At 45.4% G+C, this 26,152-nt stretch overlaps 1 protein-coding gene across 1 annotated transcript in view; it reads right to left on the bottom strand.

The window, feature by feature from the left end:
• Positions 1 to 651: 651 nt before the first annotated feature.
• LOC120918851 (proton channel OTOP2-like) overlaps positions 652 to 26,152 on the bottom strand; it is a 76,728-nt gene continuing 51,227 nt past the window's right edge. Inside the window, exons 5-6 of the mRNA XM_040330697.1 lie at positions 16,767 to 17,629; positions 652 to 1,415 (exon numbers count right to left, since the gene is read on the bottom strand). Coding sequence (XP_040186631.1) covers positions 1,245 to 1,415; positions 16,767 to 17,629 — 1,034 coding nt within the window. The 3' untranslated portion in view covers positions 652 to 1,244. The remainder of the gene's footprint in view (positions 1,416 to 16,766; positions 17,630 to 26,152) is intronic.

Genomic DNA, 26,152 nt, shown 5'->3' with positions numbered 1-26,152 from the left:
CTTATATTCCGGTCAGTTTATATTCGAGTATATACAGTATGTCAAATCACAATTTTCTTTGCATTATCATGCATTTATATGCATATTGAGTAATCAGTTCTTTTTTTTATGTTGTAGACACAAACATAAGATGATCCACAATTTCCTGATGAAGCAGGTGGAAAACCTGTGAAACGCATTGCAGATTACCACACCCTCACTCAAGAGCTGGATCTGGCAAATATATCTGGCAAAGGGAGGGTTAAATACTCATATCATCGGGAATGCATCGGATTACACTCTGGTGTAACATGTGGAATTAGTTTGTGGATTATCTACATTAATTGATTGGATTATATGAATTAATTGCAATATATATATATATATATATATATATATATATATATATATATATATATATATATATACAAATTGATGTGAAGAGACATCATAATAATATTTTTTGTGAGATAGGATTGATACATGTCGGGATGTTCATGTTTTTTTTATTTAGAATTGTATGTTCTGGACTGAAAAGTTCCATATTTTCTTTGCCTTTCAGATATACTTTACAATTGGGGAAGTGGTGCATGCAGAGTATAGTCACCCCTAGTAGTTGTCTAACTAAAAAAAAGTTTTGATATATATATATCAACTTTAAAAAAACATCAGTACAGATTATAATTTGCTTTATTAATATCAATATTCTAATGAAATGATTTGGGTTGTGTAAAAGATGAAAATAAAATCCCCCGAAAATACACCATGCACTAAACATTCTAGACAGCGAAGTTGATGTTAAAGCTAACATTCTAGTAAGCTATAGAAAATATAAGAATTCTAACCTAGTTATCACTCATTGATCCTTAATATGGTACAAAAAAAGTCTCAATTTAGTGGAACTATTCTAAATTGTACAAAACAGAAGTTAGGCAAAACATAAAATATAACGCTTAAAATATTCCTCTGCTGTAGACCAATCCATCTGAAAGACTGCGCCAATAAGATCCACCAGTTGACAAGATTACTCTTTCGTGGAAAAATGTGCGCAAAGTATTTGCTGAAAGAGAACAATTTGCTCTAGTTCCATGACAACTCAACCAGAGGCTCTAAAATACTTAAAAAAAGTCAATTTTTTAACAAACCCTTTTCATCTCAGCAGGTTCTTCTCTTTGAAACGTCAAGGTCTTTTGGCACATTAACCATTCAGGTTGTTGTATAGAACAGTCTTGTGTTTTTAGACAGCAGAAAATATTGTAGACCTTCTAGGCCGTGCTATAAAGTTCCAGCAGACTGGCAGCGGCATGCATCCGGTAAAAAATTCCAAAGGGAAGGCAAATATTGGTAATTATAGCCCACATAGAAAATCCATAAAAATTCACCTCCAGTCCGTTGTCAAATCTGATCCGAGCTCCAAAGGCTGGCATAATCCAGAACTGTAGGAATAGGATAAGCATGTCAATAAATAACTTTATAGGCAATGACTACTATAAAAGGACATATACAGTGAAACCTTGGATTACGAGCATAATCAGTTCCAGGAGAATGCTTGTAATCCAAAGCACTCGCATATCAAAGTGAGTTTCTCCATAGAAGTCAATGGAAACGAAAATAATTTGTTCCGTATTGACTTTTATGTCATGCAATACCGCATGTAGCCAGAGGTGGGGGGTGCCAGAGAGCCTAGGAAATGCTCAGGACATCTCCACTGAACTCGGAAACCCTCAGAAAAGCTCTGGAACTGAGTATTTCCAAGTATTTCTGAGTGCTTCCGAGTATTTGCGAACGGTGCCCCCGCACCTCTGGCCAAATGTGGTACTGCACACCGCTGTGGCTTAAATCTTGCTCATTTTGCGAGACATCATTTGCAAACCGAGTCAGGATTTAAAAAAAAAATGCTTGTATTGCGAAACGGTTGTTAACCACGTTACTCGCAATCCGAGGTTTCACTGTATAGGATATTCAGGATATATTCAGGATATTTTCCTTCACCTCTTGTCCCTGTGACACCTGCAAAAATGGGGGAACTCCAGGACAAGGAGGCTCAGACATCAATAAAAAACATTTTGAAAAAGCTCTAATCCTTCCTGCTATAATAAAAGAGTGTTTTTGTCACTGTCCTCATTGGAGAGATCTTCTATCACAGGGATGCAAACAGTAAGGTTTAAATCCTTCCCTGCTATACCAAAAAATTGTCTGGAGCTTGGATTTAAACGTTTTCACATTACAGCTGAATTTCTTGTTAGGAAAACTGATTACTTGTCCAGACATTTATTATTCATAATTATGCATTTTTTAAAAAAAAAATCTTAACGGCTAGCCGACTACCCGCCACAGTTATACTGCGGCAGGTTGGTAAGGCTGCGCAAATTGCTGTAGCTATGTGTCGCTCCTTTAAGACGCCATAGCAGGTGTGCGCCGCCATGTGTCCCAGCCGCCACGTGCCCCAGCCGCCACGTGCCCCAGAGGCAAAAAATTTGTGCGAACACCGTTAAAGTCTATGGGACACGAACATGAAAAATCAAAAGTGCTAATTTTAAAGGCTTAAATGCAAGTTATTGCCATAAAAAGTGTATAGGGACCCGGGTCCTGCCCCGGGCTGTTTTTTCAGGAGCAGTTATTTTAATAATGCTTAAAGTGAAACAAATAAAATTAAATATTATTTTAAATGTCGTGTCTGGGGGTCCCCTTAGTCTACCTGTAAAGTAGCACATCTTTCCAATGTCCATAACAGTCCCGCAGCAAAATTAAGTTTCTACAGTAAAACATTTCATATAAAATTGCTTGCGGCTGTAATGTATTGCAGAATCTTGGCAATATACATAACAAATCTTTGAAAAAAACGGCATGGGTCTCCACCCAATCCATTACCAGGCCTCTTGGGTCTGGTATGGATATTAAGGGGAACCCCACTCTAAAATAAAAAAAAAATAGCATGCTGGTCCCCCAGGCCACCAGGCACTTTATACTCTGAACTGCAGTATATATACTATACGCACTGCACTATATACTCTGCAGAAAAATTGGGCCTTAGGTGTTGGTGGTGCCAGAACACTGCAATCCCTCACAGTTGCTCTTGTTGGGCGCAGGAACGGGCCCTGCTGTTAAATATTATTTAAAAAATTGTAATTACATGCCCCTGTTAAACAGGGGCAGAAAAACTGGACCTTGGGTGGTGGTGGTGCCACAACACTGTACCCCCTCACAGTTACTCTTGTTGGGTGCAGGAATGGGCCCTGCTGTTAAATATTATATCAAAAATTGTAATTGTAATGTTAAACAGGAGCAGAAAAACTGGACCTTGGGTAGTGGTAGTAGTGCCACAACACTGTAACCCCTCAGTTACTCTTGTTGGGTACAGAAATGGGCCCTGCTGTTAAATATTATTTAAAACATTGTAATCACATGTCCCTGTTAAACAGGGGCAGAAAAATTGGGCATTGGGTGGTGGTGGTGCCATAAACCAAAAATATTGTTGGAAGCTAGCATAATCATGATTGAGGAGGAATAGGATAGGCAGCATAGGCAGTCTTCAAGGGATCCCAGATCCATAGCAAATTCAATCAGTTACATCAGCATCAGGTGTTTGATAGCTGCTGATCCAGAACTGATTCATTTTTATAAATGTGAACCTAGCAACAGAGTCTGTGGACAGGTGCACTCTTTGACCCGTTACAAACCCTCCAGCAACACTGAAAGACAGGCCAGTGGCTCGATTGCATATTGAGCAAGTTCTGGCTAGTGGTCCATTCTCAAGACCCAGTAACACAGTAGATGCTCTGTTGGAAAGGTCAAGTCTACTCTTGCCCCTAGATATTTCTGCACCATATAATGCAGTCACTGGCGATGGTTGCTTGAACCTATCAGACCTTGGCACTGAGGACTGAAAAATAGTTTAAAGGCATCGTCCACCTTCTCCACCGCTCTTCCTGTGACCGAATGAAGCCTCAGCAATACGTTGTCTAGCACCAGGAAATGGTAACCTCACAGGGTCTGGAAATGCGCTACACAAACTTTTCTTCAAAGCCTCCTGAACTATACCCTTGTAATGTGGCTCAAGAAAGGTTGTAAGCCAATAATGATACATCTCCTTGATACCACTAATCCTAGTGTCCTTTCGCAGTATTTGCAGAATCATGGAAGCCATGCAGCGTTAATTTGCAGAGGCATTTGATTCTGAGTCCTCTGGGTCACAAAGAATCACATTATCCGTAACTACCTCTTCCCAGCCACCTACAACTCCTTGGGTTTCTGGGGACTGAAAACCATCCCTTGAAGACTGCTGCGTGTTATCCTCTACATCCATGCTGATCCAATCCTCCTTGTGCTCTTCTTCCTGTGTGTTTGGGGCCCTGAAGGAATGCTATCTGGATAGAAGGGGCCTTGAGAGGAAAGGAAGTCCTCCTCTTCCTCCCGCTGTTCTGCCTCAAGTGCCCTATCCATGATTCCACGAAGCATGTGCTCCAGCAGGAAGACTAGAGGGACAGTGTCACTTATGCATGCATTGTTGCTGCTCAATATCCTTGTGGCCTCCTCAAATGGTGACAGGCCAGTGCATGTATCCTTGATCAGTAGCCACTGGCATGGCAAAAATAAGCCAAGCTCCCCTGACCCTGTCCTGGTGCCATACTCGCACAGGTACTCATTGCCAACGTTGAGTTTCACCTTGTGGGCATGTCACAAATTAGAAGGTTGGTGCCATTGTCAAATACAACCATTCCTGGCTGAAGCTGACATTGCGTCAACCACCTCTGAGCCTACCCCTCTAGAGCTGACAGAATCTCTGCCCCAGTGTGGCTCCTGTCCCCTAGGCAGACCAACTTAAGCACCACATGACATCTTTTAGCCTGACTGCTTGCATAGCCCCTTGAGTGCCTAGGGAGCACTGCTGGTTCAGAGGACAATTCTGCAAAAGATGCCATAGAGGATGAAGAAGAGGAGGGAGGGGAGCATACAGATGTTGTGGCAGAATCACCACCAGCTTTTTGGAGGTGTGGTGGCAGAACAAGCTCCAACAACACTGAACCCTGTCCTGCATCCTTCCCAGCTGCCAGAAAAGTTTCCTGTGTGAAGGAAAGGTAACATCCATGCCCATACCTGCTGGACCATGAGTCAGCGGTAGTATGAACCTTACTGCTGACCGCCCTGTCCAATGAGGCCAAAAAATTGCCTTCCATATGCGGGTAGAGAGCCGGAATGGACTTGCATGATAATAAATGGCGTTTTGAAACCTGCCACTGTGGTACAGCACATTCCACAAATTCACAAAAGGGGGCAGAGTCTACCAGCTGAAAAGGCAGCATTTAGATGCTGAGCATGTGGATGGTTGGGAGTCGGGACCGAATTTCTTTTTACAGTTCAGCAATTGGACTAGGGAAATTTGCCTGCTGAAATCAATTGGTGGTTTACTGCTAGCAGATTGGCTGCTTGTACTGCAAGTACTTGTGACACCTATTACTATACCTTCATTCCTCTCAGTGCAGGTTTTTGAGAGGACTGGAGGTATAGTAGGGTTGGAGATCCCAGATGAGGAGCAAGGACAACTTTTTCTATGATATGGGTCTTTCAAGTGCTGTTGCCAACGGACTGCATGGCACTTCGTCATATGTCTGGTCAAGCATGTGGTGTCCAAGCGGCTGCTGTTCTGGCCACGCTTGATCTGCTTCAGACATAGGCTGCAAACAGCAATGATGCGATCTGCAGCACACGTGTCGAAAAAGGCCCACACCAAAGAACTTTTCAAAATCAGCGGGGAGTCAGCAGCGCCCTGCACCTGCGGAGCTCTGTGGTGTGATGCAATGTGGTGGCTGCCCTTAAGCTGCCCCTTGGAGGACATCCTGCCTCATTGGAGTTGTGCCTCCTCCTCCTCTTCACTTTCCTCCTATCTTCTCTTTTCTCACTCACCCAAGTACAGTCAATGACCTCTTCATCACCTCCCTCCTCGTCACTGGAGCAAACTTGGCAGTATGCTGCAGCTGGGAGAACATGACTGCCAGTACCTTGATCTTCTGTGGCACCCCCTCTCTCTAGGCTCACGTTATTCCATTCCTTAACCAGGGAATCAACATTGGAGCCTTCAAATAGGTGTTCCCCCTTCAGCAGCATGTAACCGACACTGTGGTCAAATAATTCTGGGGACTCCTCCATGCATGATGGTGGGGCTACGGAAGGAGTGACTGTGGACAAGGAGCCGGTGCAATAGGCCGTTTTGCAGCTGCGTTGGAAGGCAAACTACTCTGAGCCTGGGTGACAGAGAATTAGGAGGATGAGGACAGCTTTGTTATCCACTCCACCAACTCTTCTGCATGTTGTGGCTCAATGTCACGGCCAGCAGCAGAAAAAAGGACAAGCGTGCCCCACGACCACCTGCAGAGGATGCACCATGTCTACAACCAGCACTGTTGACTGTAGACACAGAGGCTGCTTGCCCTCTTTTAGTGGCCTGTGAGTGTCTGCCTCTTCTTGGTGGCCTTCCGGACATGATGTTTTTTACTGTATATATATATCAAGGTCTCCAGCATTTTTTAGTCTAATGAGGCCCTCCAAGGCCAAAGATAGCTGACATCCTTCAATATGTAGTGGGTTGTGAGGCATAGTGGGTGCAAAGATGGTGAAAGTCATTGGGCGCCAGACACTTCTTGTTGGATGTAAAATAAGATTTATTTCTTTTTACAGTCCTTTTTATATTTTTGGGGGAAAGGTTAGGGCCAGGACACTCTTAAGTACCGTATTTATCGGGGTATTGTGCACTCCGGCGTATAGCGCGCACCCCTAATGTAGACCTGAAATTCCTGTAAACATTTTTTTAATACTTACAATTTTGGTGTCTTGCCCGGCGTGCTTGTCCGGTCTGGTGTCCGTCTGCAGCCTCGGTGGTGTCCTCCCCGCTTCTCCCGCGCTGTCTCTGAGTCGAATCCCCGCTTCCCGCGCTGTGTTTGAACGCCGCTGACATATATTGAGCGCAGTACACTCGGGCACGCTCGGCCACACTCGGCTTCTCACGCATAAACGTCACAGAGCATGACCACGAGCGAAGCCGAGCCTGGCCGAATGTACCCGAGTGTACTGCGCTGGGTATATGTCGGCGGTAGCGTTCAAACTGACCGCGAGAAGCGGGTATCGGCGTATATCGCGCACACACAATTTCCCCTTATTTTAAGGGGAAAAAAGTGTGCGGTATACGCCGATAAATACGGTAGTTATAGATTCAATTAGCAGACACCGAGACTTCAATAGGAGGACAGCCATGCAGGAAAAGGCCCCAGCAAGGTGCCACTTCTGCACATGCAGGAATGCCGTTTCCTCCTTTAACAGTTCCCAACTCAAACGTAACAGTCCTTACAGCTACACTACTGCCTCTTGTTGTTATTCAACACTGAGCTCCCAGTCTCTCACTAGACCCTCTGATTCACTGAATCTGAATCCCTTGAGCTCCTCCAAGATTGGTGGTGGTATTTTCCTCAAGCATCACCCCTGCTTCTCTGCTGGGTCCCTAGCTTGGCACTCCAGATATTTCTAAAGCTTCACCCCTGCTAACCGGCGAGGTCCCTGGCTTAACTCACAAGGCTGCTCTGCAATTGTCCGCTGTGCCCGTTCAGTGAGAATATGGTTCTGGTACTTTCTTCAGTTACACACTGTGGTTCCTGGTAAGGGTGGTTGGTCCCTTTGTGGAGACAGCTTCCCCTCTACCTTTGACCACTGACAGGTTCTCCGGCCGGCAGAACCGTCACTTTTTATTGGACTGCAAGCCGCAGTCCCAACCCTGCACTGCCCTCTTACTTCTGGATAGGCCCTCACACAGCCTGGCAGACAGATGCCCCCCCGCGATAGGCCCAATCTCCAGTTTAGCAGCCCGGGGTGTAAGACACACCTCCACCCAGACAGCCGTCCAGGTGGCACAGAACATAGATCACCTGACCTTACCTGAATATATAGGTTCTCCCAGCAGGCCAAGGGATTCAAGAAAACCCCTGCATATTGGCTGAGATACCCCATATACTCATAAACTGACCTTGGGTTGCCCTTCTCATATCTAATACCACTAAGTTCCCGGCCACCTAGTGGTAGAAGAGAAAAGTGCACCCCAGGGTGCTACATATATATTAATACAAAGTGTATTATAGACTGTACATCGACCAATAGCACTGTATATATACGCTACACTGAATGCAGTGTGTGTGTATATATATATATATATATATATATATATATATATATATATATATATATATATATATATACACCAGGGCTCAAAATGTCAAGTCCTGAGCTACTAGTCAGGCCTTAAGGGTTTCTCGCCACCAGTTGCCCCAACCGATCCCTACCCTGCACTGCCCCAATCACACCTTCATAAAATTATCTCATGAAATTACACTTAAATGTTTTATGCAGAATTAAGCTACAAAAATAAATATTAACAACTTTATCAGTGCAGCCTCTCCAGTGTCCATCAATGCAGCCTCATCTGTGTCCACCATTGCAGCCTCACCTGTGCCACCATTGCAGCCTCACCTGTGCCATCATTGCAGCCTCACCTCACCTGTGCCCACCATTGCAGCCTCAGCTTACCTGTGCCCACCATTGCAGCCTCAGCTTACCTGTGCCCACCATTGCAGCCTCAGCTTACTTGTGCCCACCATTGCAGCCGCAGCTTACCTGTGCCCACCATTGCACCCTCAGCTTACTTGTGCTCACTATTGCAGCCTCAGCTTACCTGTGCCCACCATTGCAGCCTCACCTGTGCCATCATTGCAGCCTCACCTCACCTGTGCCACCATTGCAGCTTTAGCTTACCTGTGCCCACCATTGTAGCCGCGGCTTACCTGTGCTCACCATTGCAGCCTCAGTTACCTGTGCTCACCATTTCAGCCTCAGTTACCTGTGCCCACCATTGCAGCCTCAGTTACATGTGCCCACCATTGCAGCCTCAGTTACCTGTGCCCACCATTGCAGCCTCAGCTTACCTGTGCCCACCATTGCAGCCTCACCTGTGCCATCATTGCAGCCTCACCTCACCTGTTCCACCATTGCAGCCTCAGTTACCTGTGCTCACCATTGCAGCCTCAGTTACCTGTGCTCACCATTGCAGCCTCAGTTACCTGTGCCCACCATTGCAGCCTCAGTTACCTGTGCCCACCATTGCAGCCTCAGCATGAAGAAAGAGAAAAGCTGCAGCATTACAGAGCGGATGGCCGGCTGTCTCAGCCGAGTTTACATTACAACTGCCTCCTCTCTGCTCCGCTCATGGTTACACATAGCCCCGCCTCCTGACCCCGCTCCTGTGATAGACAGAATGCCAGTCCAATGCTGGGATGTGTTCTGTCTATCACAGGAGCGGGGTCAGGAGGCGGGGCTATGTGTAACAATGAGCTGAGCGGAGCAGAGAGGAGGCAATTGTAATGTAAACTCGGCTGTAACAGCCGGCTATCCGCTCTGTAATGCCGCGGCTTTTCTCTTCCTTATGCTCTCTTCCCCTAGGGTGATCGATGGGAGAACAGCTCCCGATCAATCCTGCATGTACTCGTGCCCCCCCTCCCAGGCAGCCCAGCTCCTCGCCAGAAACAATTTTCCACTCGTAAAATGCGAGTAGGCGAGTGGAAAATTTGAGGGCTGTATACACATTAGATTGGCCAAACTATGCAGATCACGTGCATGCTTTGGTCAATCATCATACAGCAATGCGACCCCGCAGTGCATAATGGGGCGTTCCGCGGCCCTCAAATTTCCCACGAACACCCCATAATGTACGCTGTTTGGCGAACGGGCGCACTTGATGTTTGAGTGGAACTTACGTTCCACTCGAACATCGAGCTCATCCCTAACTGACATCTCTACCACTTCCTTCTTTAAAGTACAGCCAGTGCAACTGATCCCCCAGACAGGGCGAATATGCCATCCAAAGCACAGTCCAGAGGAACTATAGAGTGATTCCAGGGAATGCAGAAAGGTCCAGAGACACCACTATATGGGTGTGATACAACACTAGACCCGGCACTGAGTAGTCGGAATGGATGCAGATGTGTTGCGGGAGCTGGATTGTGCACCCCACTCCTGCTACCTACAATCCTATTTTGATTCAATTACTTAGGAAATGGAAGTCAGAGCTGAAAATTCCTCTCAGGTCTTACATTGTCTGTTCTGTCACCTTAATGATTTTATGTTAATAGACCCTGGCCCGGATTCAGATACGAGATACGACGGCGTATCTCCTGATACGCCGTTGTATCTCTGAGTGCGGCCCGTCGTATCTATGCGCCTGATTCAGAGAATCAGTTACGCATAGATTTCCGTAAGATCCGACTGGCGTAAGTGTCTTACACCGTCGTATCTTAGGCTGCATATTTACGCTGGCCGCTAGGTGGCGCTTCCGTATAGTTACGCAAGTAATATGCTAATGAGGTATTTACGCCGATTCAGAAACGTACGTCCCGCCGGCGCATTTTTTTTACGCCGTTTACGTTAGGCTTTTTTCGGCGTATAGTTACCCCTGCTATATGAGGCGTAGCTAATGTTAAGTATGGCCGTCGTTCCCGCGGCAAGTTTTTAATATTTGACGTCGTTTGCGTAAGTCATTCGCGAATAGGGCTGGACGTCATTTACGTTCACGTCGAATCCAATACGTCCTTGCGGCGTACCTTGGCGCAATGCACACTGGGATATTTCACGGACGGCGCATGCACCGTTCAAAAAAAACGTCAGAAAAAACGGGGTCATCTGAAATTTAAATAAAACACGCCCACAACATCCCCATTTAAATAAGGCGGGCTTACGCCGCCACACATACGTTACGCCGCCGTAACTAAGGGCGCAAGTTCTTTCTGCATACGGAACTTGCGCCCAAAGTTACAGCGGCGTAACTTATCTAAGATACGTTACGCCCGCCCATAGATAGAGCATTCTATCTGAATCCGGGCCACTGACTAGAAATTAGCAAATGTGTCTGGGTTGGGCTCATGGGGTGTTCATTGAACCCATCATAGTCTAAAAACAGTGGGCCAGATTCAGGTAGATCCACGCAATATTTGCGTGGGCAAAGGGCAACGATTTTTGCTCTGCGCCCATGCAAATATTTTGAAATGCCCGCGATTCACGGAGCAGTAGCTCCGTAAATTGCGCGGGCGATATGCTAAATAGCCTGGCGTAAGGGCGCCTAATGTAAATGATCCCGCCGGGGGCGGGAATCATTTAAATTAGGCGCGCTCCCGCGCCGAGCGAACAGCGCATGCTCCGTCGGGAAACTTTCCCGACGTGCATTGCGGCAAATGACGTCGCAAGGACGTCATTTGCTTCTAAGTGAACGTGAATGGCGTCCAGCGCCATTCACGATTCACTTACGTAAACGACGTGAAATTTAAATTTCACGAGCGGGAAGGGCGGCTATACTTTAGCATTGGCTGCCCCTGCTATAGCAGGAGCAACCTTGCGCTAAAGTCGCCGTACGGAAACTCCGTACCTTGCGTGCGCAGGGCCCGCGCAACTTTTGTGAATCGGTGGTAGTATGCAATTTGCATACTATACGCCGATCACAATGGCCGCGCCCCCTAGCGGCCAACGCAAGAATGCAGCCTGAGATATGAAGGCATAAGGAGGCTTATGTCTGTCATATCCTAGGCTGCAGTCCGCGTAGCGATGTTCCTGAATCAGGGGCATTCGCTACGCGGGAGCAAAACAGCTATTGCAACCTATGGTTGCGCGGGCGCAATAGCTTCTTGAATCTGGCCCAGTGAATTAAACCTCATTGAAAAGTTTATGAGGGGGCAAAGCTTGAAAATCAATACTGACCATTTTTAAGGGGGAATAGGCAAAGCAATGTCAAATTAAGGCCACAAAGAACTGAGCACTGGCATGGGGAACATGTACCAATGCAAAGAAAAATAAATACTGTACAGTGGGGAGAGGGTCCACATTTTTATGTGACTTTGAAAGCAACATGGGAAAAACAGTAGTCTTAAAGTGGTTGTAAACCCACTTTTTGACTTTTACCTACAGGTAAGCCTATAATAAGGCTTACCTGTAGGTATAAAGAATATCTCCTAAACCTGTACGGTTTAGGAGATATTCCCCTCGCAATGCGCAGTAGCGCATGCGCAGGAGGGAATCCACGGCGAAAGGTCTGGCAGCCGTCGACCCTTGCCGATTTTAAATCTCCCGCGCGCACGCGCGGGAGTGACGTCATCGCCGCTCCAGCCAATCACAGCGCTGGAGCGGCGATACCCGGAAGACACACCGGAGCAAGATGACATCTCGCTCGGCGTGGACCAGGTAAGTGTTATTCACCTCGTTCCGAGGTAAGTATTTCATAATCAGCTAGTATGCGGTGCATACTAGCTGATTATGCCTTTTGCCTTGCAGGTTTGGAAAAAAAAAATTGTTTATGCGGTTTACAACCGCTTTAAATGTTATGCTTAAAAATGATTTTAAAGTAGTTGTAAAGCCACAAGGTTTTTCCGGAGCCACTGATGTGGTGAAAAGAGTCCCAGCTCCCCAGAACCTGTACCCGTCTAGTACTTGCACAGATACTCATTGATGGTTCCCTACTGCTTGTGCAGCTGCCGCAGCATGTTACAGTGTGTAGGTGTATTGGAAATCAGGTGGTTGGAAGGCAGCTTGTGTTTTCACTACATAGCGACAAGATGCACACTTTCTTTGTATGACTTGCTAAAATGGCCACACACCCTTCTAGCCTACAGGATATCCTGGAAGCCAAAGCACCTAATCTGGAACTGCTTAATCACCTGATTCAAGATATGCCAGGCAAGGCACGTGTGTGAACTTTCCCTGTCAAAGAGTATCTAACAGGTTTGTGCCATAGTCACACACAGCCTTACCTGGCACAAGATGGGAGTCAGCCACTTCTCAGCCTGCTCATAAAGAGCTGCTAGAATCTTTGACCTAGTGTGGCTCCTGTCCCTCAGGTTTACCAGCTGCAAAACAGTGTGGCAGTGTTTTGGCAAGATGATTGCATAGGCTCTGGGGTGCTATAGGGGAACTGGTACTGAGAAGTCACCAAATGAGGCCATTGAGGATCCATCTCCAGCCACCAGCAACTTTACTAAGTGAACCATTAAAGAGATGTATGTAACATCTATGCCCATGCTTGCTGAACCACATATCTGTGGTCATGGGAACCAAGCCACTGGCTGTAAAGGGACTTACAGCTAAATTTAAACCTAGACTTGGCTCTATTCAGAGCTCAGACTTGTGGAGTGGGGGAAAAGGTGCAAAGCTGGGCAAGCTGGGCAGGAGGCATGCAGGCATTCTTCCGCTGACGGGTATGAATGAGGTGCTGCTCCAATCATGCTTTATTTTTTTTTATTTTTTTCCACTTCAGACTCAACCATTTGCAGAGAGAAGGTAGCGAGACTTGCCCGCCATTCATTTACCCGCCATGTCTCCTTCCTGGTTTCGCATCATATGTAGACGTTTTTGTATGTGAAAAAATAATTTATTTATTTATTTTTTTCCCATCAAGCTTTATGGTGCAGACAAGCCTCATTATGCATGTGGTATCCAAATGACTGGTAGTTTTATCATGACTGATAAGTTGCAGGTAGAGGCCGCAAACAACAATGCTACCTTTGGCAAAAGGTATGTAAAAAAAAAGGGCCCAGACTGTTGATCTATATGAAGCAGTCCCTAGGTATGGCAGTGGCCTACACTCTAAGTGCAGTGCCATCTGGTGAAATAGGAAAGATACTCCCTCCAATCCCTTGAAAGCTGCCACTGCCCCTAACCAAAAATCCTCCCTAACTTTCCTCCCCTCTAATCTGTGGTGCCAAGGTATGGTCTGCCACCAGTGGCAACTGGTGTTTTTTTTGGGAGGGAGGCAAACAACCACCCCCCCACTGGCAGCTGGTGGCACCTCAAATCCCCCAGCCGAACCCCCCCACTGCTCGCTGTCTTACCCCATCTAGGTAGCGGGCATCAGCAGTGGGCATCGGGCAGCGGCATCGGCTCCCTGAGTGGCCCTGAAGGAGGATCAGTGTTTCAATAGCAAATATTCATTCACTATTGTAACACACCTGGTTGGGCTCGGTTCGCATTCTCAGTCCCCCGAGCCCACCCTATTTTGAAGCTTATTATAGCCTCTGGCATGCTTCCGGCATCCTGAAAGGGACCGGACGCATGGATAGGGGGGCAGCACCTGTGCGCCCTTAACCACTTGACCACCAGGCCTATTCTGGCACTTCTCTCCTTCATGTGAAAATCACAATTTTTTTGCTAGAAAATTAATCAGAACCCCAAAACATTATATATTTTTTTTAGCAGACATCCTAGGGAATAAAATGGCAGTCATTGCAATACTTTTTGTCACACCGTATTTGCGCAGCGGTCTTTTTTTTTGTTTTCTTATTTATTTTTATTTAGTTTTATAATTATTTACACTGAAATAAAAAAAAAAAAAAATTGATCACTTTTATTCCTATTACAAGGAATGTAAACATCCCTTGTAATAGAAAAAAGCATGACAGGTCCTCTTAAATATGAGATCTGGGGTCAAAAAGACCTCAGATCTCATATTTAGACTTAAATGCAAAAAAAAAAAAAAAAAATGTCATTTTTTCAAATGACAAAAAAAAAAATGTTTCTTTAAGAGGCTGGGCGGGACTGACGTTTTGACGTCACTTCCGCCCAGCAGAGCTATGAGGACGGGTGAAGGAGATTTCTCCTTCAGTCCCGTCCCCGCTCAGCTGCCGGACACATCCGATCCCCTCCGCCGCTACCGACGGCTCCGGTAAGCGGCGGAGGGCGCGGGAGAGCGGCGGGAGGGGGGGGGGGTCCCTCTCCCGCCACCGATAACGGCGATCTCGCGGCGAATCCGAAGCGGAGAACACCGTTATCGTGTACACCACCGCCCCCTGAAAAGATGAATATCTCGGTTGTGGCAGCAGCTGCTGCCGTTATCGAGATATTCAACTTTAAAAACAGGACGTCTTTTTGACATGGGGCGGTGGTCAAGTGGTTAATGGATGGGCCGCACCTTCCTTCCACCTCATCTGACTTGACAGTAAACTGCAGGAACATTGTAGCCAATTGCTGCTCCCTGCATGATGTGCCCTCTCTCTAGGCTTCTGGTGCTCTCTTACTCAAAAATTAAAAAAATAAGAAATATAAAAATGTGAAATAAAATAAACACAATAAAAAAAATACAAGGTGGGCCCAGCAGTAAGTAAAGTTCTTGCTGACACACAAAAAGCTAGTCCTAAAAAGGACTGTTGGTTCTATGCACTGTAAACATAGGGAGTTAAACAGTAATATGTGGGACACAACACTACAATTTGAGGTAACATAGCACAATACAGCACTTTGTCTAACGCTGTATATAACACTATGTACCACTTATATCATAATTATATCTCCCTAATCACACACTCTCAGCTCTCCCTATCTATTCTGACACACAGAGAAAAAGGCTACTGGGAACCTTGCCTTTTTTTAAAGTATTACTAAACCCACAACAGTAAAATCAGTCTGTATATGCAGTAAAGAAATATTGTTATAAACACTGTGGAACCTAAGGAGTTAATCCTCTTTATTGTGTAAAAAGGCTGTTTGATCCTGTCTTCTCTGATCCTTCCACAGTCCCCAATCCATCCCCTGATGGAGGCGCTCTACACATTTTCATTTTGGTGTGTACTGATAGAGAGGTTTTTTTTTCTTGGGAGGGTGCATGTGATCAGCACAGGGCCAATCAGCACTGTCCAGACAGAGGGTCAGGGGTCCTGCAGCCTCATAGGACAGTCAGAGTAGAATGAAAACTCCTCCTACAAGCTTTAACCAGATACTCTTAGAAGTCATAAGATTGCTATGAGAAAAGGTATTTAGCAGTTTATATTTACAAAAATGTTTGCATTTCAATGTTGTGAACTGTGGGAGACCAGATATAGTAAATGCAGGGTCCTGGGTTTAGTATTATTATTATACTGGATTTATTTAACATCCTTTACAATGTTTGCGCAGCCCTTTACAATGTTAGGCCAAACAGTAACACTTTAAAGGAGAAGTCCAGTCTGAGTTTTTTAGGCTGGGCTTCTCCTCTGGGTCACAGGAGAGCAATTTGTTTTGCACTCCTGTGACCCATTTTCAGCGGAGAGCAGTCTGAAGTCCACTCTCTGCTGACGTCACTGCCATCAGTCGGGGCACCGCGTCTTCATGACTTCTAAGTCTGGATCCGCCAGCTGCCTTGACTGATGGCAGTCTCAGCAAGCGTCTGAGATGTCTGCTCCCCACCCGCCCACAGCTCAGCACTCCAATGGTCACGAAAGAGCAGAGCAGAAGAGATGCTGACTGACAGTCAGCATCTCTCTGCTCGGATAGAGTGAGAACCGAGCCATCGGCGATGTTCGGTGGCTCAGTTCTCAGTGCAGAGATGGTGGGGGACAGCTGCAGGATCGGTCTGATGCTGTATCCACCTAGGTAAGTATGAATATCCAAAAAAAGCCAAACCCATACTTCTCTTTTAAGGGAGGAGACTTGATGATACAAAAAGTATAAATCTGACGTTTCCTAAAGGAGTAGAGGATGTTCACTTGGTAACGTTTATATTGAATATCATCATCGAGTCATGCAAGAAAATCGAATAATTGCATTGCACATGAATGGATGAATAAAGCTTCACCTTATGCACCAAGCAAAGTGAACATTCAGTTTGCAAAGTGAAAGTTCGCTATTCCTTTAGTAAATCAGTTTCTGTGGTTTCAGAAGGAAATATATTTTAAATAATATCTGTACTATTGAATGAAATGAGATTGTATATGACCTAGGATACAAAGACATGAATTACTTACAATAAGGTTACAGAGGAAGAGAAACAAGTAAACGTCCTTCATCGTTTTTCTTTTCTTCAGATGCCTCTTAATGTGGTGAGTCAGGGTCACTCTTCTCGGTGTGCTCAGTTTTTCTGGAGGGCTTGTTAGGGACAATCTGCTTTCTTTCTCTGGCACACTTCTACTTCTCATAGAATCATGTTGTTCCACAGGCCTGGGGTGACTTGTTCCCTGATAAGCATTAAGTAAGTTGGGGGGGGGAAGACGGTGCAGACCTTCTATTATAAAAACATTTTGCAGAGAGTGTTGAATAATCATCAGTACAGAATAGGAAAGGGTTAAACCACACAGGAAGATAAAGGGAACCGTGGAGGCCATGGCTATAATAGAATAGTAAGAAATTGCATATTGGCCCAATGTTGCCAACAAAAGTAGAACGGTATCTAAGGTCCGACTTGGGTTCTTCTCATTGTCCATGTTTCTCTTATCAAGCCTAAAAATGACAATTCCCACCACATTGGCCAGGCACATGAGGACAAGGCTGATCACATGAAAGTAGTAGAAGGCAGTCAATGACAGCCAGTTTTTTTGAGGATTCCCTCTACCCAATTCATATAAGATAAACATTACTAGGCCTGTAATAAGAATGCCCAAACCAGAAAAGAGACCTAGAAGTGGGATGTGTTGACGAACCCCTGGCCCCAGTCCATGGTGAAAAGAAGCATGTTCGTCAATCTTGCGTCCGACATTCTTCCACATGATATAGATCATTGCTGCAGCAAAAAGGTTGTACTCAATATTAAAGGGGTACAGGTAAATATAAACTGTTTGGTCAACTCCACATTTGTACGCACATTCACATCTGTTCTTATGTTCATTTTCATCTGTTGAGAAAAGGAGCATGGAATTGTAAGAAAACATGTGTCCAGTTTCATAGAGAAAACCTAGTATTCAAAATTAGACAAAATTCATAAGGTTGGGTTCACATTTATGTGCAGGGCCGGCGCTAGCGCAAGGTAAGTTGGGCACTTGCCTTACGGCACCAGCGCAGACAGGGAAAGAGGGCAGAAAACTGAGCTGGTCACAGCCGGGACATGTGTGCGGGAGAATAGTAGGGAATGTCCCCGTCAGTGTCAGCGGGCTGGACTGGTTAAAGGATCGCGGCCATCGCGCTGCCTAATTGCAGAGGAATGGAGGCGGAGCTGCCGCTGCTGCTGTAACAGGACAGTGGTTCTCAACCTGGGGGTCGGGACCCCCTCGGGGGTCGAATGACAATTTGCCAGGGGTCACCAAATCCTGGGCTGTTCCTGAAGCCCGTGGCCGCCCACTCAGCCTCTTCGAGCTTCCCATTCAGTTTACATCATGGCTGGGGGACAAAGACTAGAGGTCAGCTGACTGGTGATGAATGTGGAGTGGGAGGGGCTGGAGGAGATCCTATCTCCTGATTTCGGCATAGGTGTCACTGCTGCGAGACAGCACAAAGTCGGAGACACAGTGAAGCCGGAGGTACAGTGAGTAACACCACTTGTGATTATAGTTGCCGTTTTAAAGTCCCCACTACAGTTCTCGGATCAGCAGATGACCTTAATCAGAGTACCCAAGTTGGCTGATCAAAACTCCCCCCAGCACTGCCACTGATCCCAACTCCCCGCCAGTAGAGGGGGAGGAACAAAAAAAGAGAGAGAGAGAATACGAGAAAGCACAAGAAAGATGGCTAGAGAGAGGGATGGGGAAAAAAAACAAGAAATTGGGATAGAGAGAGATAAATGGGAAAGAAAGGAGAACCAAGAGAAAGAGTGGTATATCCTAAAATGTACCATAAGGGGTTTTAATACTGTACGAGTGGAAGGGACTCAGGGAGCGCTAAATGTCCGTGGGTTAAGGGTGCAAATTACTTGTCTTGCATTGGGAGCTGACAACTCACGCTACAAAAATAATTTTACTGTTAGGGGTCCCCACAACTTGGGAAATTTTATCAAGGGGTCATGGCAGTGGAAAGGTTGAGAACCACTGCTCCAGGAGGTAGAGGTGGACTGGGCAGGGAGGTCTCTGATGCCTCAGTTAAACATTGCTTGCTCCGCTGAAGACAAGCGTGACTAGCACCCGCTTGCCGCCGATACACTGTTATACAGTATCTGCAGCAGAGCAGTGCGGGTATGTAGTCACACTTCCCTGTCAGGCGGATCGAGCTTCCTCCTAGTCCCGCCCGCATGATGTCATCCACCGGCCGGGAGGCGGGATGAAAGAAGGAGAGTGCTGCTGCCAACTTGCAAATACCTGCGAGGAGCCAGTGAAGCCTTGTGCACTGTGAAAGTAAGTTTGCAGAGGCTAACAACCCATATTAACTGCCTGAAGTTATTACCTCTTGAGGGGGGGGGGTTCATTGTCAATTTACAATGGTACAGAGTATTTGTAATATTCAGCATTGAGGGGGTTAATGTACTGCAACCAATGCATAGGTGACCAGTGGCACTCGGTTCACTGAAAACCTGTGGAGGGAAATCTTTATTGACTGCTGCGTGTGCGTGCCGGGACGGGGGGGGGGCGGGGCGGTAAAATGCACCTTCGCCTGAGTTCGCAAAAATCCTTGCACCGGCCCTGCTTATGTGAATTGATGTGGATTTCTCCGCATCCAATTCGCATGACAGAAAACTGTGACCGGCTCTTAACGGAGCCGATTCACACATCTCCGGGGCGGCCGGCCACTGTCCACACTGGAAAAGGGTGCTGTGCGTCTTTGGCTCAGTCTCAGGTCTGAATTCAGGCAAAAATTCTGACCTGATTTGCACCTGAAATGAAGAACAGGGACACACTGGACCCTGTGCTGTGATCTGTGACAACAGCTAGTGTGAACCCGGCCTAATACACAGAGAATTCACCTCATTTCTTGTCCCTTTGACATCAGGACAGGAAGTTAACCGTGGTTGTCATTAGCATAGGAAAATATAGACAGAAATAATAACCTGATGAAGCAGGGATAGGCAACCAAACACAAGTGCTAGGGCAGTCACCCAATGTCATTTTCAGTGGCACCTGGAAGATTGTACTGTGGCATATGTACAGGCATAGACTGGCCGATCTGAGGACCGGAGGATCATCTGGGCACATGCTCTCTACAAATACAAATATCTAAATAGGATGTAATTAACAGCTCACTAGGATCTCAATTACAGTGCTTGACCTGCCCCTCTGTGCCTGCTGCCCACCACCCCCATAATGTTTTAGAGAAGCCCACCTTATTTTGCTGACATTCAGGCACTGGCCCTCCTCCCAGTGCCAGTTTGGGCCTGCCTGTGGCTGCTGGTGTCATTAAGCAGGAATTAATGTAAAATGACTGTGATTCTAATGGTGCAGAAGCTGAGGCTGTTCTGAGGTCAGGCTGTACAAGAATGGAGGATAATCTGAGATCTTAAAGATACACCCAGTAGACATGAGCATTTGCTTTCGTCCGAATGCATTTTATTCAGAATATCTGGGTTTTTAACATTCGTTTTAACGAACGCGCAGAAACCGAAATCTGAAAGATCCGACATAAAAAATGCTTTATTTTCATTTCGTTGCGACAACAGTTCGATATAGATAGAAGATTCGACATGACGGTGACAATAGCGAACCTGTGGTTGAATGTGCCTAACCTAACTCTATTAGTCCAAGATTATTTGACATAGAGAGAAAAGATTTGACATTATAGAGACATGAAGAGTTGACAAAACAGCTAAAAGCATACAATCGCTGCAAGCGGACATTATTGGTCAAATGCTCTCTCCCACTGTAATGCCGTGTAAGTGGTGCGCAACAACTTATATTGGCATGGGGCGTGGTCACCGGGTGATGTCATCCGGTGACCCCGCCCCATGCCTATATAAGTCGTTGCGCACCACTTACATGACATTACAGCGGGAGAGAGCATTGTGTCAACATCGGAAGAAGAGCAGAGGGGAGAAGACAACGGAGAAGACCGGGCAAAAGAGCATGCAAAATAGCAGAAGATAGCGGAGGAACCCGGGAAAGACACTGGACAGTGAGAGAAGAATCAAACAGTGCGGAGAAGAGGCTGAAAGAGACCCCCAAAGTCGGAAGAGACCCCCGGAGCTGCCTAATAAATTATTTTAAAAACCTGTGTAGTGCGTTTTATTTTTGACACTTTTTTTTCAGGTAAATGGGTAGGGGTGCGATGTACACCATACTCATGCACATGGGGTCGGGGGCCGGATCTGGAGGCCTAAGGGGGCTCCCAGATTCCGATAAGCCCCCACCCACAGACCCCTACAACCAACGGCCAGGGTTGTTGGGAAGAGTCCCTTGTCCCCATAAATGGATAAGGTGCTTTGGGGTGGGGGGGGGTGCAGGCCCCCCTGCCCCAAAGCACCCACTCCCCATCTAGAGGGCATGCGGTCTGGTACAGTTCAGGAGGGGGGGGCGCTTGTTTGTCCCCACCCCCTTTCCCAACCGGCCAGGCTGCGTGCTTGGATAAGGGTCTGGCATGGATTTTGGGGGATCCCCACTCTGTTTTTGTGGCGTAAGGGGTTCCCCTTAAAATCCATACCAAACCGAAGGACCTGGTATGCTCTTAGAGGGGGAACCCATGCTGTCTTTTTATATTTGGCGTGGAATTCCCCCTCAAGATTCATACCAGAGACAGTGCCTGGTATTGTCGGGGATCGAAGTCGAAACCCTGTTCATTGAAGTCGGACGCATGTCGGACTTCAAGTTGCAGGGCAAAGTCGGATCCCAAGTAGTATGACTGTCATGTCGTACCAGTGTGAACCCAGCCTAAGGTACAAGTCTCTGCACTATCGGCCTTGACAGGAGTCAAATGAGCCCTGAACCCTCTCATCATAGAATTCTAAAACCTTCTAGAAATCCTACCTTTCCATCCTTGGATGTATCGGTAGACTTGGAGGCTCTATCCCATGAACCCTTTTGTCCTATTGAGTCTGTATACTTATTGGACTTGACCCTAAAGGTAACATTCCTCATCGCTATAACTTTGGTGAGGAGAGTATCTGAAATACAAGTGCTGCTAATTAAAGAATCCTACTTGATCTTCTACCTGGACAGAATAGTTCTAAGACCTTTGGACCGATTCATTCCAAAGGTAGCCTCTTCTTTTCACTTTAACAAAGAGTTAAGTCTTCCAGCCTTGCTCATGAACCAGGGAGATTAGCATACCTCAAGGCAACTAACTCTTTCAGGAAGACAGACAAACTCCTTGTTATTCCCTGTGGCTTCATGGTTGGTGAGCTCCATCAAAAATAACTATTATGCCGCGTATACACGACAGTTTTTCGGGTTCTAAAAAATTACTAAGTTTTTTTTAATTTCATTAAAAACGATCGTGTGTGGGCTCCAGAGCATTTTTCACGATCTAAAAAATGGGCATTAAAAATTTCGAACATGCTCTATTTTTTCACAACATTTTTAATGTTGTAAAAAATGGTCGTGTGTGGGCTTTAACGACGTGAAAAAACGTGCATGCTCTGAAGCAAGTTATGAGATGGGAGCGCTCATTCTGGTAAAACTAGCGTTCGTGATGTAGATAGCACATTCGTTATGTTGTAAATTATTGCATCGTGTAATGCAGCGCATTCTTTTTTATTTTTAATGCTACACTAATCCAAATCTTTTGCTGCTGAAATTCTCACAAAATTATGACAAGCTTGTTACTTTATTATTTATTGTTATCTCATGAATATTATTGATTTTTTGGAAGCCAGATCTCCCTCTAAAAGGTTTTCTGCATATTTTAATTTTTTTAATGTAGATCTTCTTTTTTGGTTATTAATTGGATAATATTTTAGACTGCTTTCCATTGATTGTTTTTTTTTTGGAGTGTGTCAAGTTACCACAACAACATTATTATTTAGTATAATTTACCCACAAGGAGGTTAGTGTCCCTTGTTAATTAGAACATTTTATTTTTTTTAAATGTCCCTGCCTACTCATTAGCAAACTCTCTATTTTTAATAAAAACACATGGTAAAAAAAAAATCCATTTATTCTGGTTCTACATAAAATAAAGGTTTAAGGCAAACAAAAAACTCAGGTAATAAAAACAAAGAAGCCAGGAAGGCAGCACTGGAGAGCCTGCTTGCATTTGTGCAGACACAGATCCCCACAGAAAACAACCAAGGATGTCAACAAAACAATTGGGACCATGAGAGAATCACATATCTACTAAATTCCTGGATTTTGTTTTAGTCTTCCCTGCAGTCTTCCCTGCAGTCTTCCCTGAAGCCCTTGATAACCGAGTCTTCGGAGGCTGTGTCCCTGGAGTAGAGGTTGTGGCAGGAGCAAAAACAAGAGCAGGATCAGGAATAGGAGCAGGAGCAGGATCAGGAATAGGAGCAGAAGCAGGAACAGGAGGAGCGATCTGCACAATGTCTGTGTCGTCATCCAGCTTCCCCAACATGGCCATGTTTATAGCCTTAAAAATCAGTGTTTCACAGCAAAGACGCTGGCCCATCTCCATATTTTGCAGCTTGCTGGCAATTAGGGCTGCAAATCCCTCTTCTGTGGTGGGGGGCTCTCAGAGGGTCGCAGTAGCCTCCCTAATAAGGGCCTGTGTCTCCTCCTCCATTTGCAGAATCCTCCTGGCCCAGGAGGAATCTGCGACATTGTGTGCCACTGTGCCTCCTGTCTCCCACTGAGGCCTGCCTCCTCCTGTCTCCCAGTGGGCTCTGCCTCCTCCTGTCTCCCAGTGGGCTCTGCCTCCTCCTGTCTCCCAGTGGGCTCTGCCTCCTTCTGGCTTTGCTCTGTCTGTGTATAATGAAAGGTACATACAGTGGGGATCGAAAGTTTGGGCACCACTGGTAAAAAATTGTATTGATGTGCATAACAAAGCCAAGGAAAGATGGAAAAATCTCCAAAAGGCATCAAATTACAGATTAGACATTCTTATGATATGTAAAAAAAAGTTAGATTTTATTTCCATCATTTACCCTTTTAAAATTACAGAAAACAAAAAAAATGGCGTCTGCAAAAGTTTGGGCACCCTTTGCAAAGCTGAGACCTGCCAGTGTCATGGATTGTTCTCAATCATCATCTGGGAAGACCAGGTGATGTCAATCTCAAAGGTTTTAAATGCCCAGACTCATCTGACCCTGACCCAACAATCAGCACCATGGGTTCTTCTAAGCAGTTGTCTAGAAAACTGAAACTGAAAATAGTTGACGCTCACAAAGCTGGAGAAGGCTATAAGAAGATAGAAAAGCGTTTTCAGAAGTCAATATCCTCTGTTCGGAATGTAATTAAGAAATGGCAGTCATCAGGAACAGTGGAAGTTAAAGCAAGATCTGGAAGACCAAGAAAAATATCAGACAGAACAGCTCGCAGGATTGTGAGAAAAGCAATTCAAAACCCACGTTTCACTGCACGATCCATCCAGAAAGATCTGGCAGACACTGGAGTTGTGGTACACTATTCCACTATAAAGAGATACTTGTACAAATATGGTCTTCATGGAAGAGCCATCAGAAGAAAACCTCTTCTACGTCTTCACTACAAAAATCAGTGTTTGAACTTTGCAAATGAACATATAGACAAGGCTGATGCATTTTGGAAACAAATTCTGTGGACCGATGAGGTTAAAATAGAACTTTTTGGCCGGAATGAGCAAGGGTACATTTGGAGAAGAAAGGGCACAGAATTTAATGAAAAGAACCTCTGTCCAACTGTTAAGCATGGGGGTGGATCAATCATGCTTTGGGGTTGTATTGCAGCCAGTGGCACAGGGAACATTTCACGAGTAGAAGGAAAAATGGATTCAATAAAATTTCAGCAAATTTTGGATAGTAACTTGATGCCATCTGTGAAAAAGCTGAAGTTAAAGAGAGGATGGCTTCTACAAATGGATAATGATCCTAAACACACCTCAAAATCCACAGGGGATTACATCAAGAGGCGAAAACTGAAGGTTTTGCCATGGCCTTCACAATCTCCTGACCTCAACATAATTGAAAATCTATGGATAGACCTTAAAAGAGCAGTGCGTGACAGGCAGCCCAGAAATCTCAAAGAACTGGAAGACTTTTGTAAGGAAGAATGGGCAAAGATACCTCAAACAAGAATTGAAAGACTCTTGGCTGGCTACAAAAAGCGTTTACAAGCTGTGATACTTGCCAAAGGGGGCAGTACAAGATATTAACTCTGCAGGGTGCCCAAACTTTTGCAGACACCATTTTTTTGTTTTCTTCAATTTTGAAAGTGTAAATGATGGAAATAAAATCTAACTTTTTTTGATATATTATAAGAATGTCTAATCTGTAATTTGATGCCTTTTGGAGATTTTTCCATCTTTCCTTGGCTTCGTTATGCACATTAATACAAATTTTTACCTGGGGTGCCCAAACTTTCGATCCCCACTGTAGTTCATTTTTTGTCTTCATCTATCACACACATTTTTCAACTCACGACAGATGCAAATTAAATGCTAATAAGAATTAAATAAATAAATAAAGACAATCATTCTGACACCTGCATTTTTTATTCTTGTCCCCATCATGTTTGGCCACTACTGTCTATTGCTATGTCCAACACTTTTTGTTCAATCTTTACATTTTGAGCACTAGTAACATCAATTTGACATTATTATACTTTTAGTACAAAAAATCGTTAGCAAATTACAATACCTGGCTCCATGTGTCACAATCGGGCTCCTCCAGGAACTCTGGTTTTTCCTCCGAAGATGGCTGCTCTTGGCTGCAGGGAAGGCGGGAGGGTTGGCTGCAGGGAAGGCTGGAGGGTTGGCTGCAGTGAAGACTGGAGCTACTACTGAGGGGAAGGGTTGAAAAGGATTCCCTCGACTCCAGATGATCATCCAGGAAATGGAGTTGGCTGTAGTACCATAAGTTTGGCTTGTATATTTGATCAGCAGCTGCTCCTGACCTCATTGTTTTCATGACTAGCGCTCGTTAAGTCCGATATGTGCCCCTAATGGTCCCAATTTTTTTATTCACATCCTTGATTGTTGCTGTGGGGATCTTTGTCTTTACAAATGCAAGCAGGCTCTCCAGTGCTTGTTTCCTGGCTTCTTTCTTTTTATTGAGGTTGCTTTTTGTCTGCCATAATATTGGCAGATCCTTCCATCTCTGCACAAACTCAGTCATAAACTCATTATCTTTGAAAGCATGCATGATTTCTGCAAGTCACAATCAATACAAAAAAGCTAATGTCAGTCAAGCCTCTACTAATAAACTTTCTCACCATATAAGCCACAAACTCATCCACTGATCAATAAAGTCAAAATCATGTTACGTACCATCGTTGTACACGTTCGTTCCTTCCGCCTTCTTCCACACACTGAACGTCGTTCTGACCCATGCGGTATCCCTTTATATACACTGCGCATGCGTGAAGCTCCGCAAGTTTTCCCCGCCCCTGACGTTCATTCTAGTACTTTCCCTGAC

Source organism: Rana temporaria, chromosome 12 (assembly GCF_905171775.1).
Source record: "Rana temporaria chromosome 12, aRanTem1.1, whole genome shotgun sequence".
Classification (NCBI taxonomy): Eukaryota; Metazoa; Chordata; class Amphibia; order Anura; family Ranidae; genus Rana; species Rana temporaria.
The sequence above is the reverse complement of the archived record's forward strand: the minus strand, read 5'-3'. Positions and strand labels throughout refer to the sequence as shown.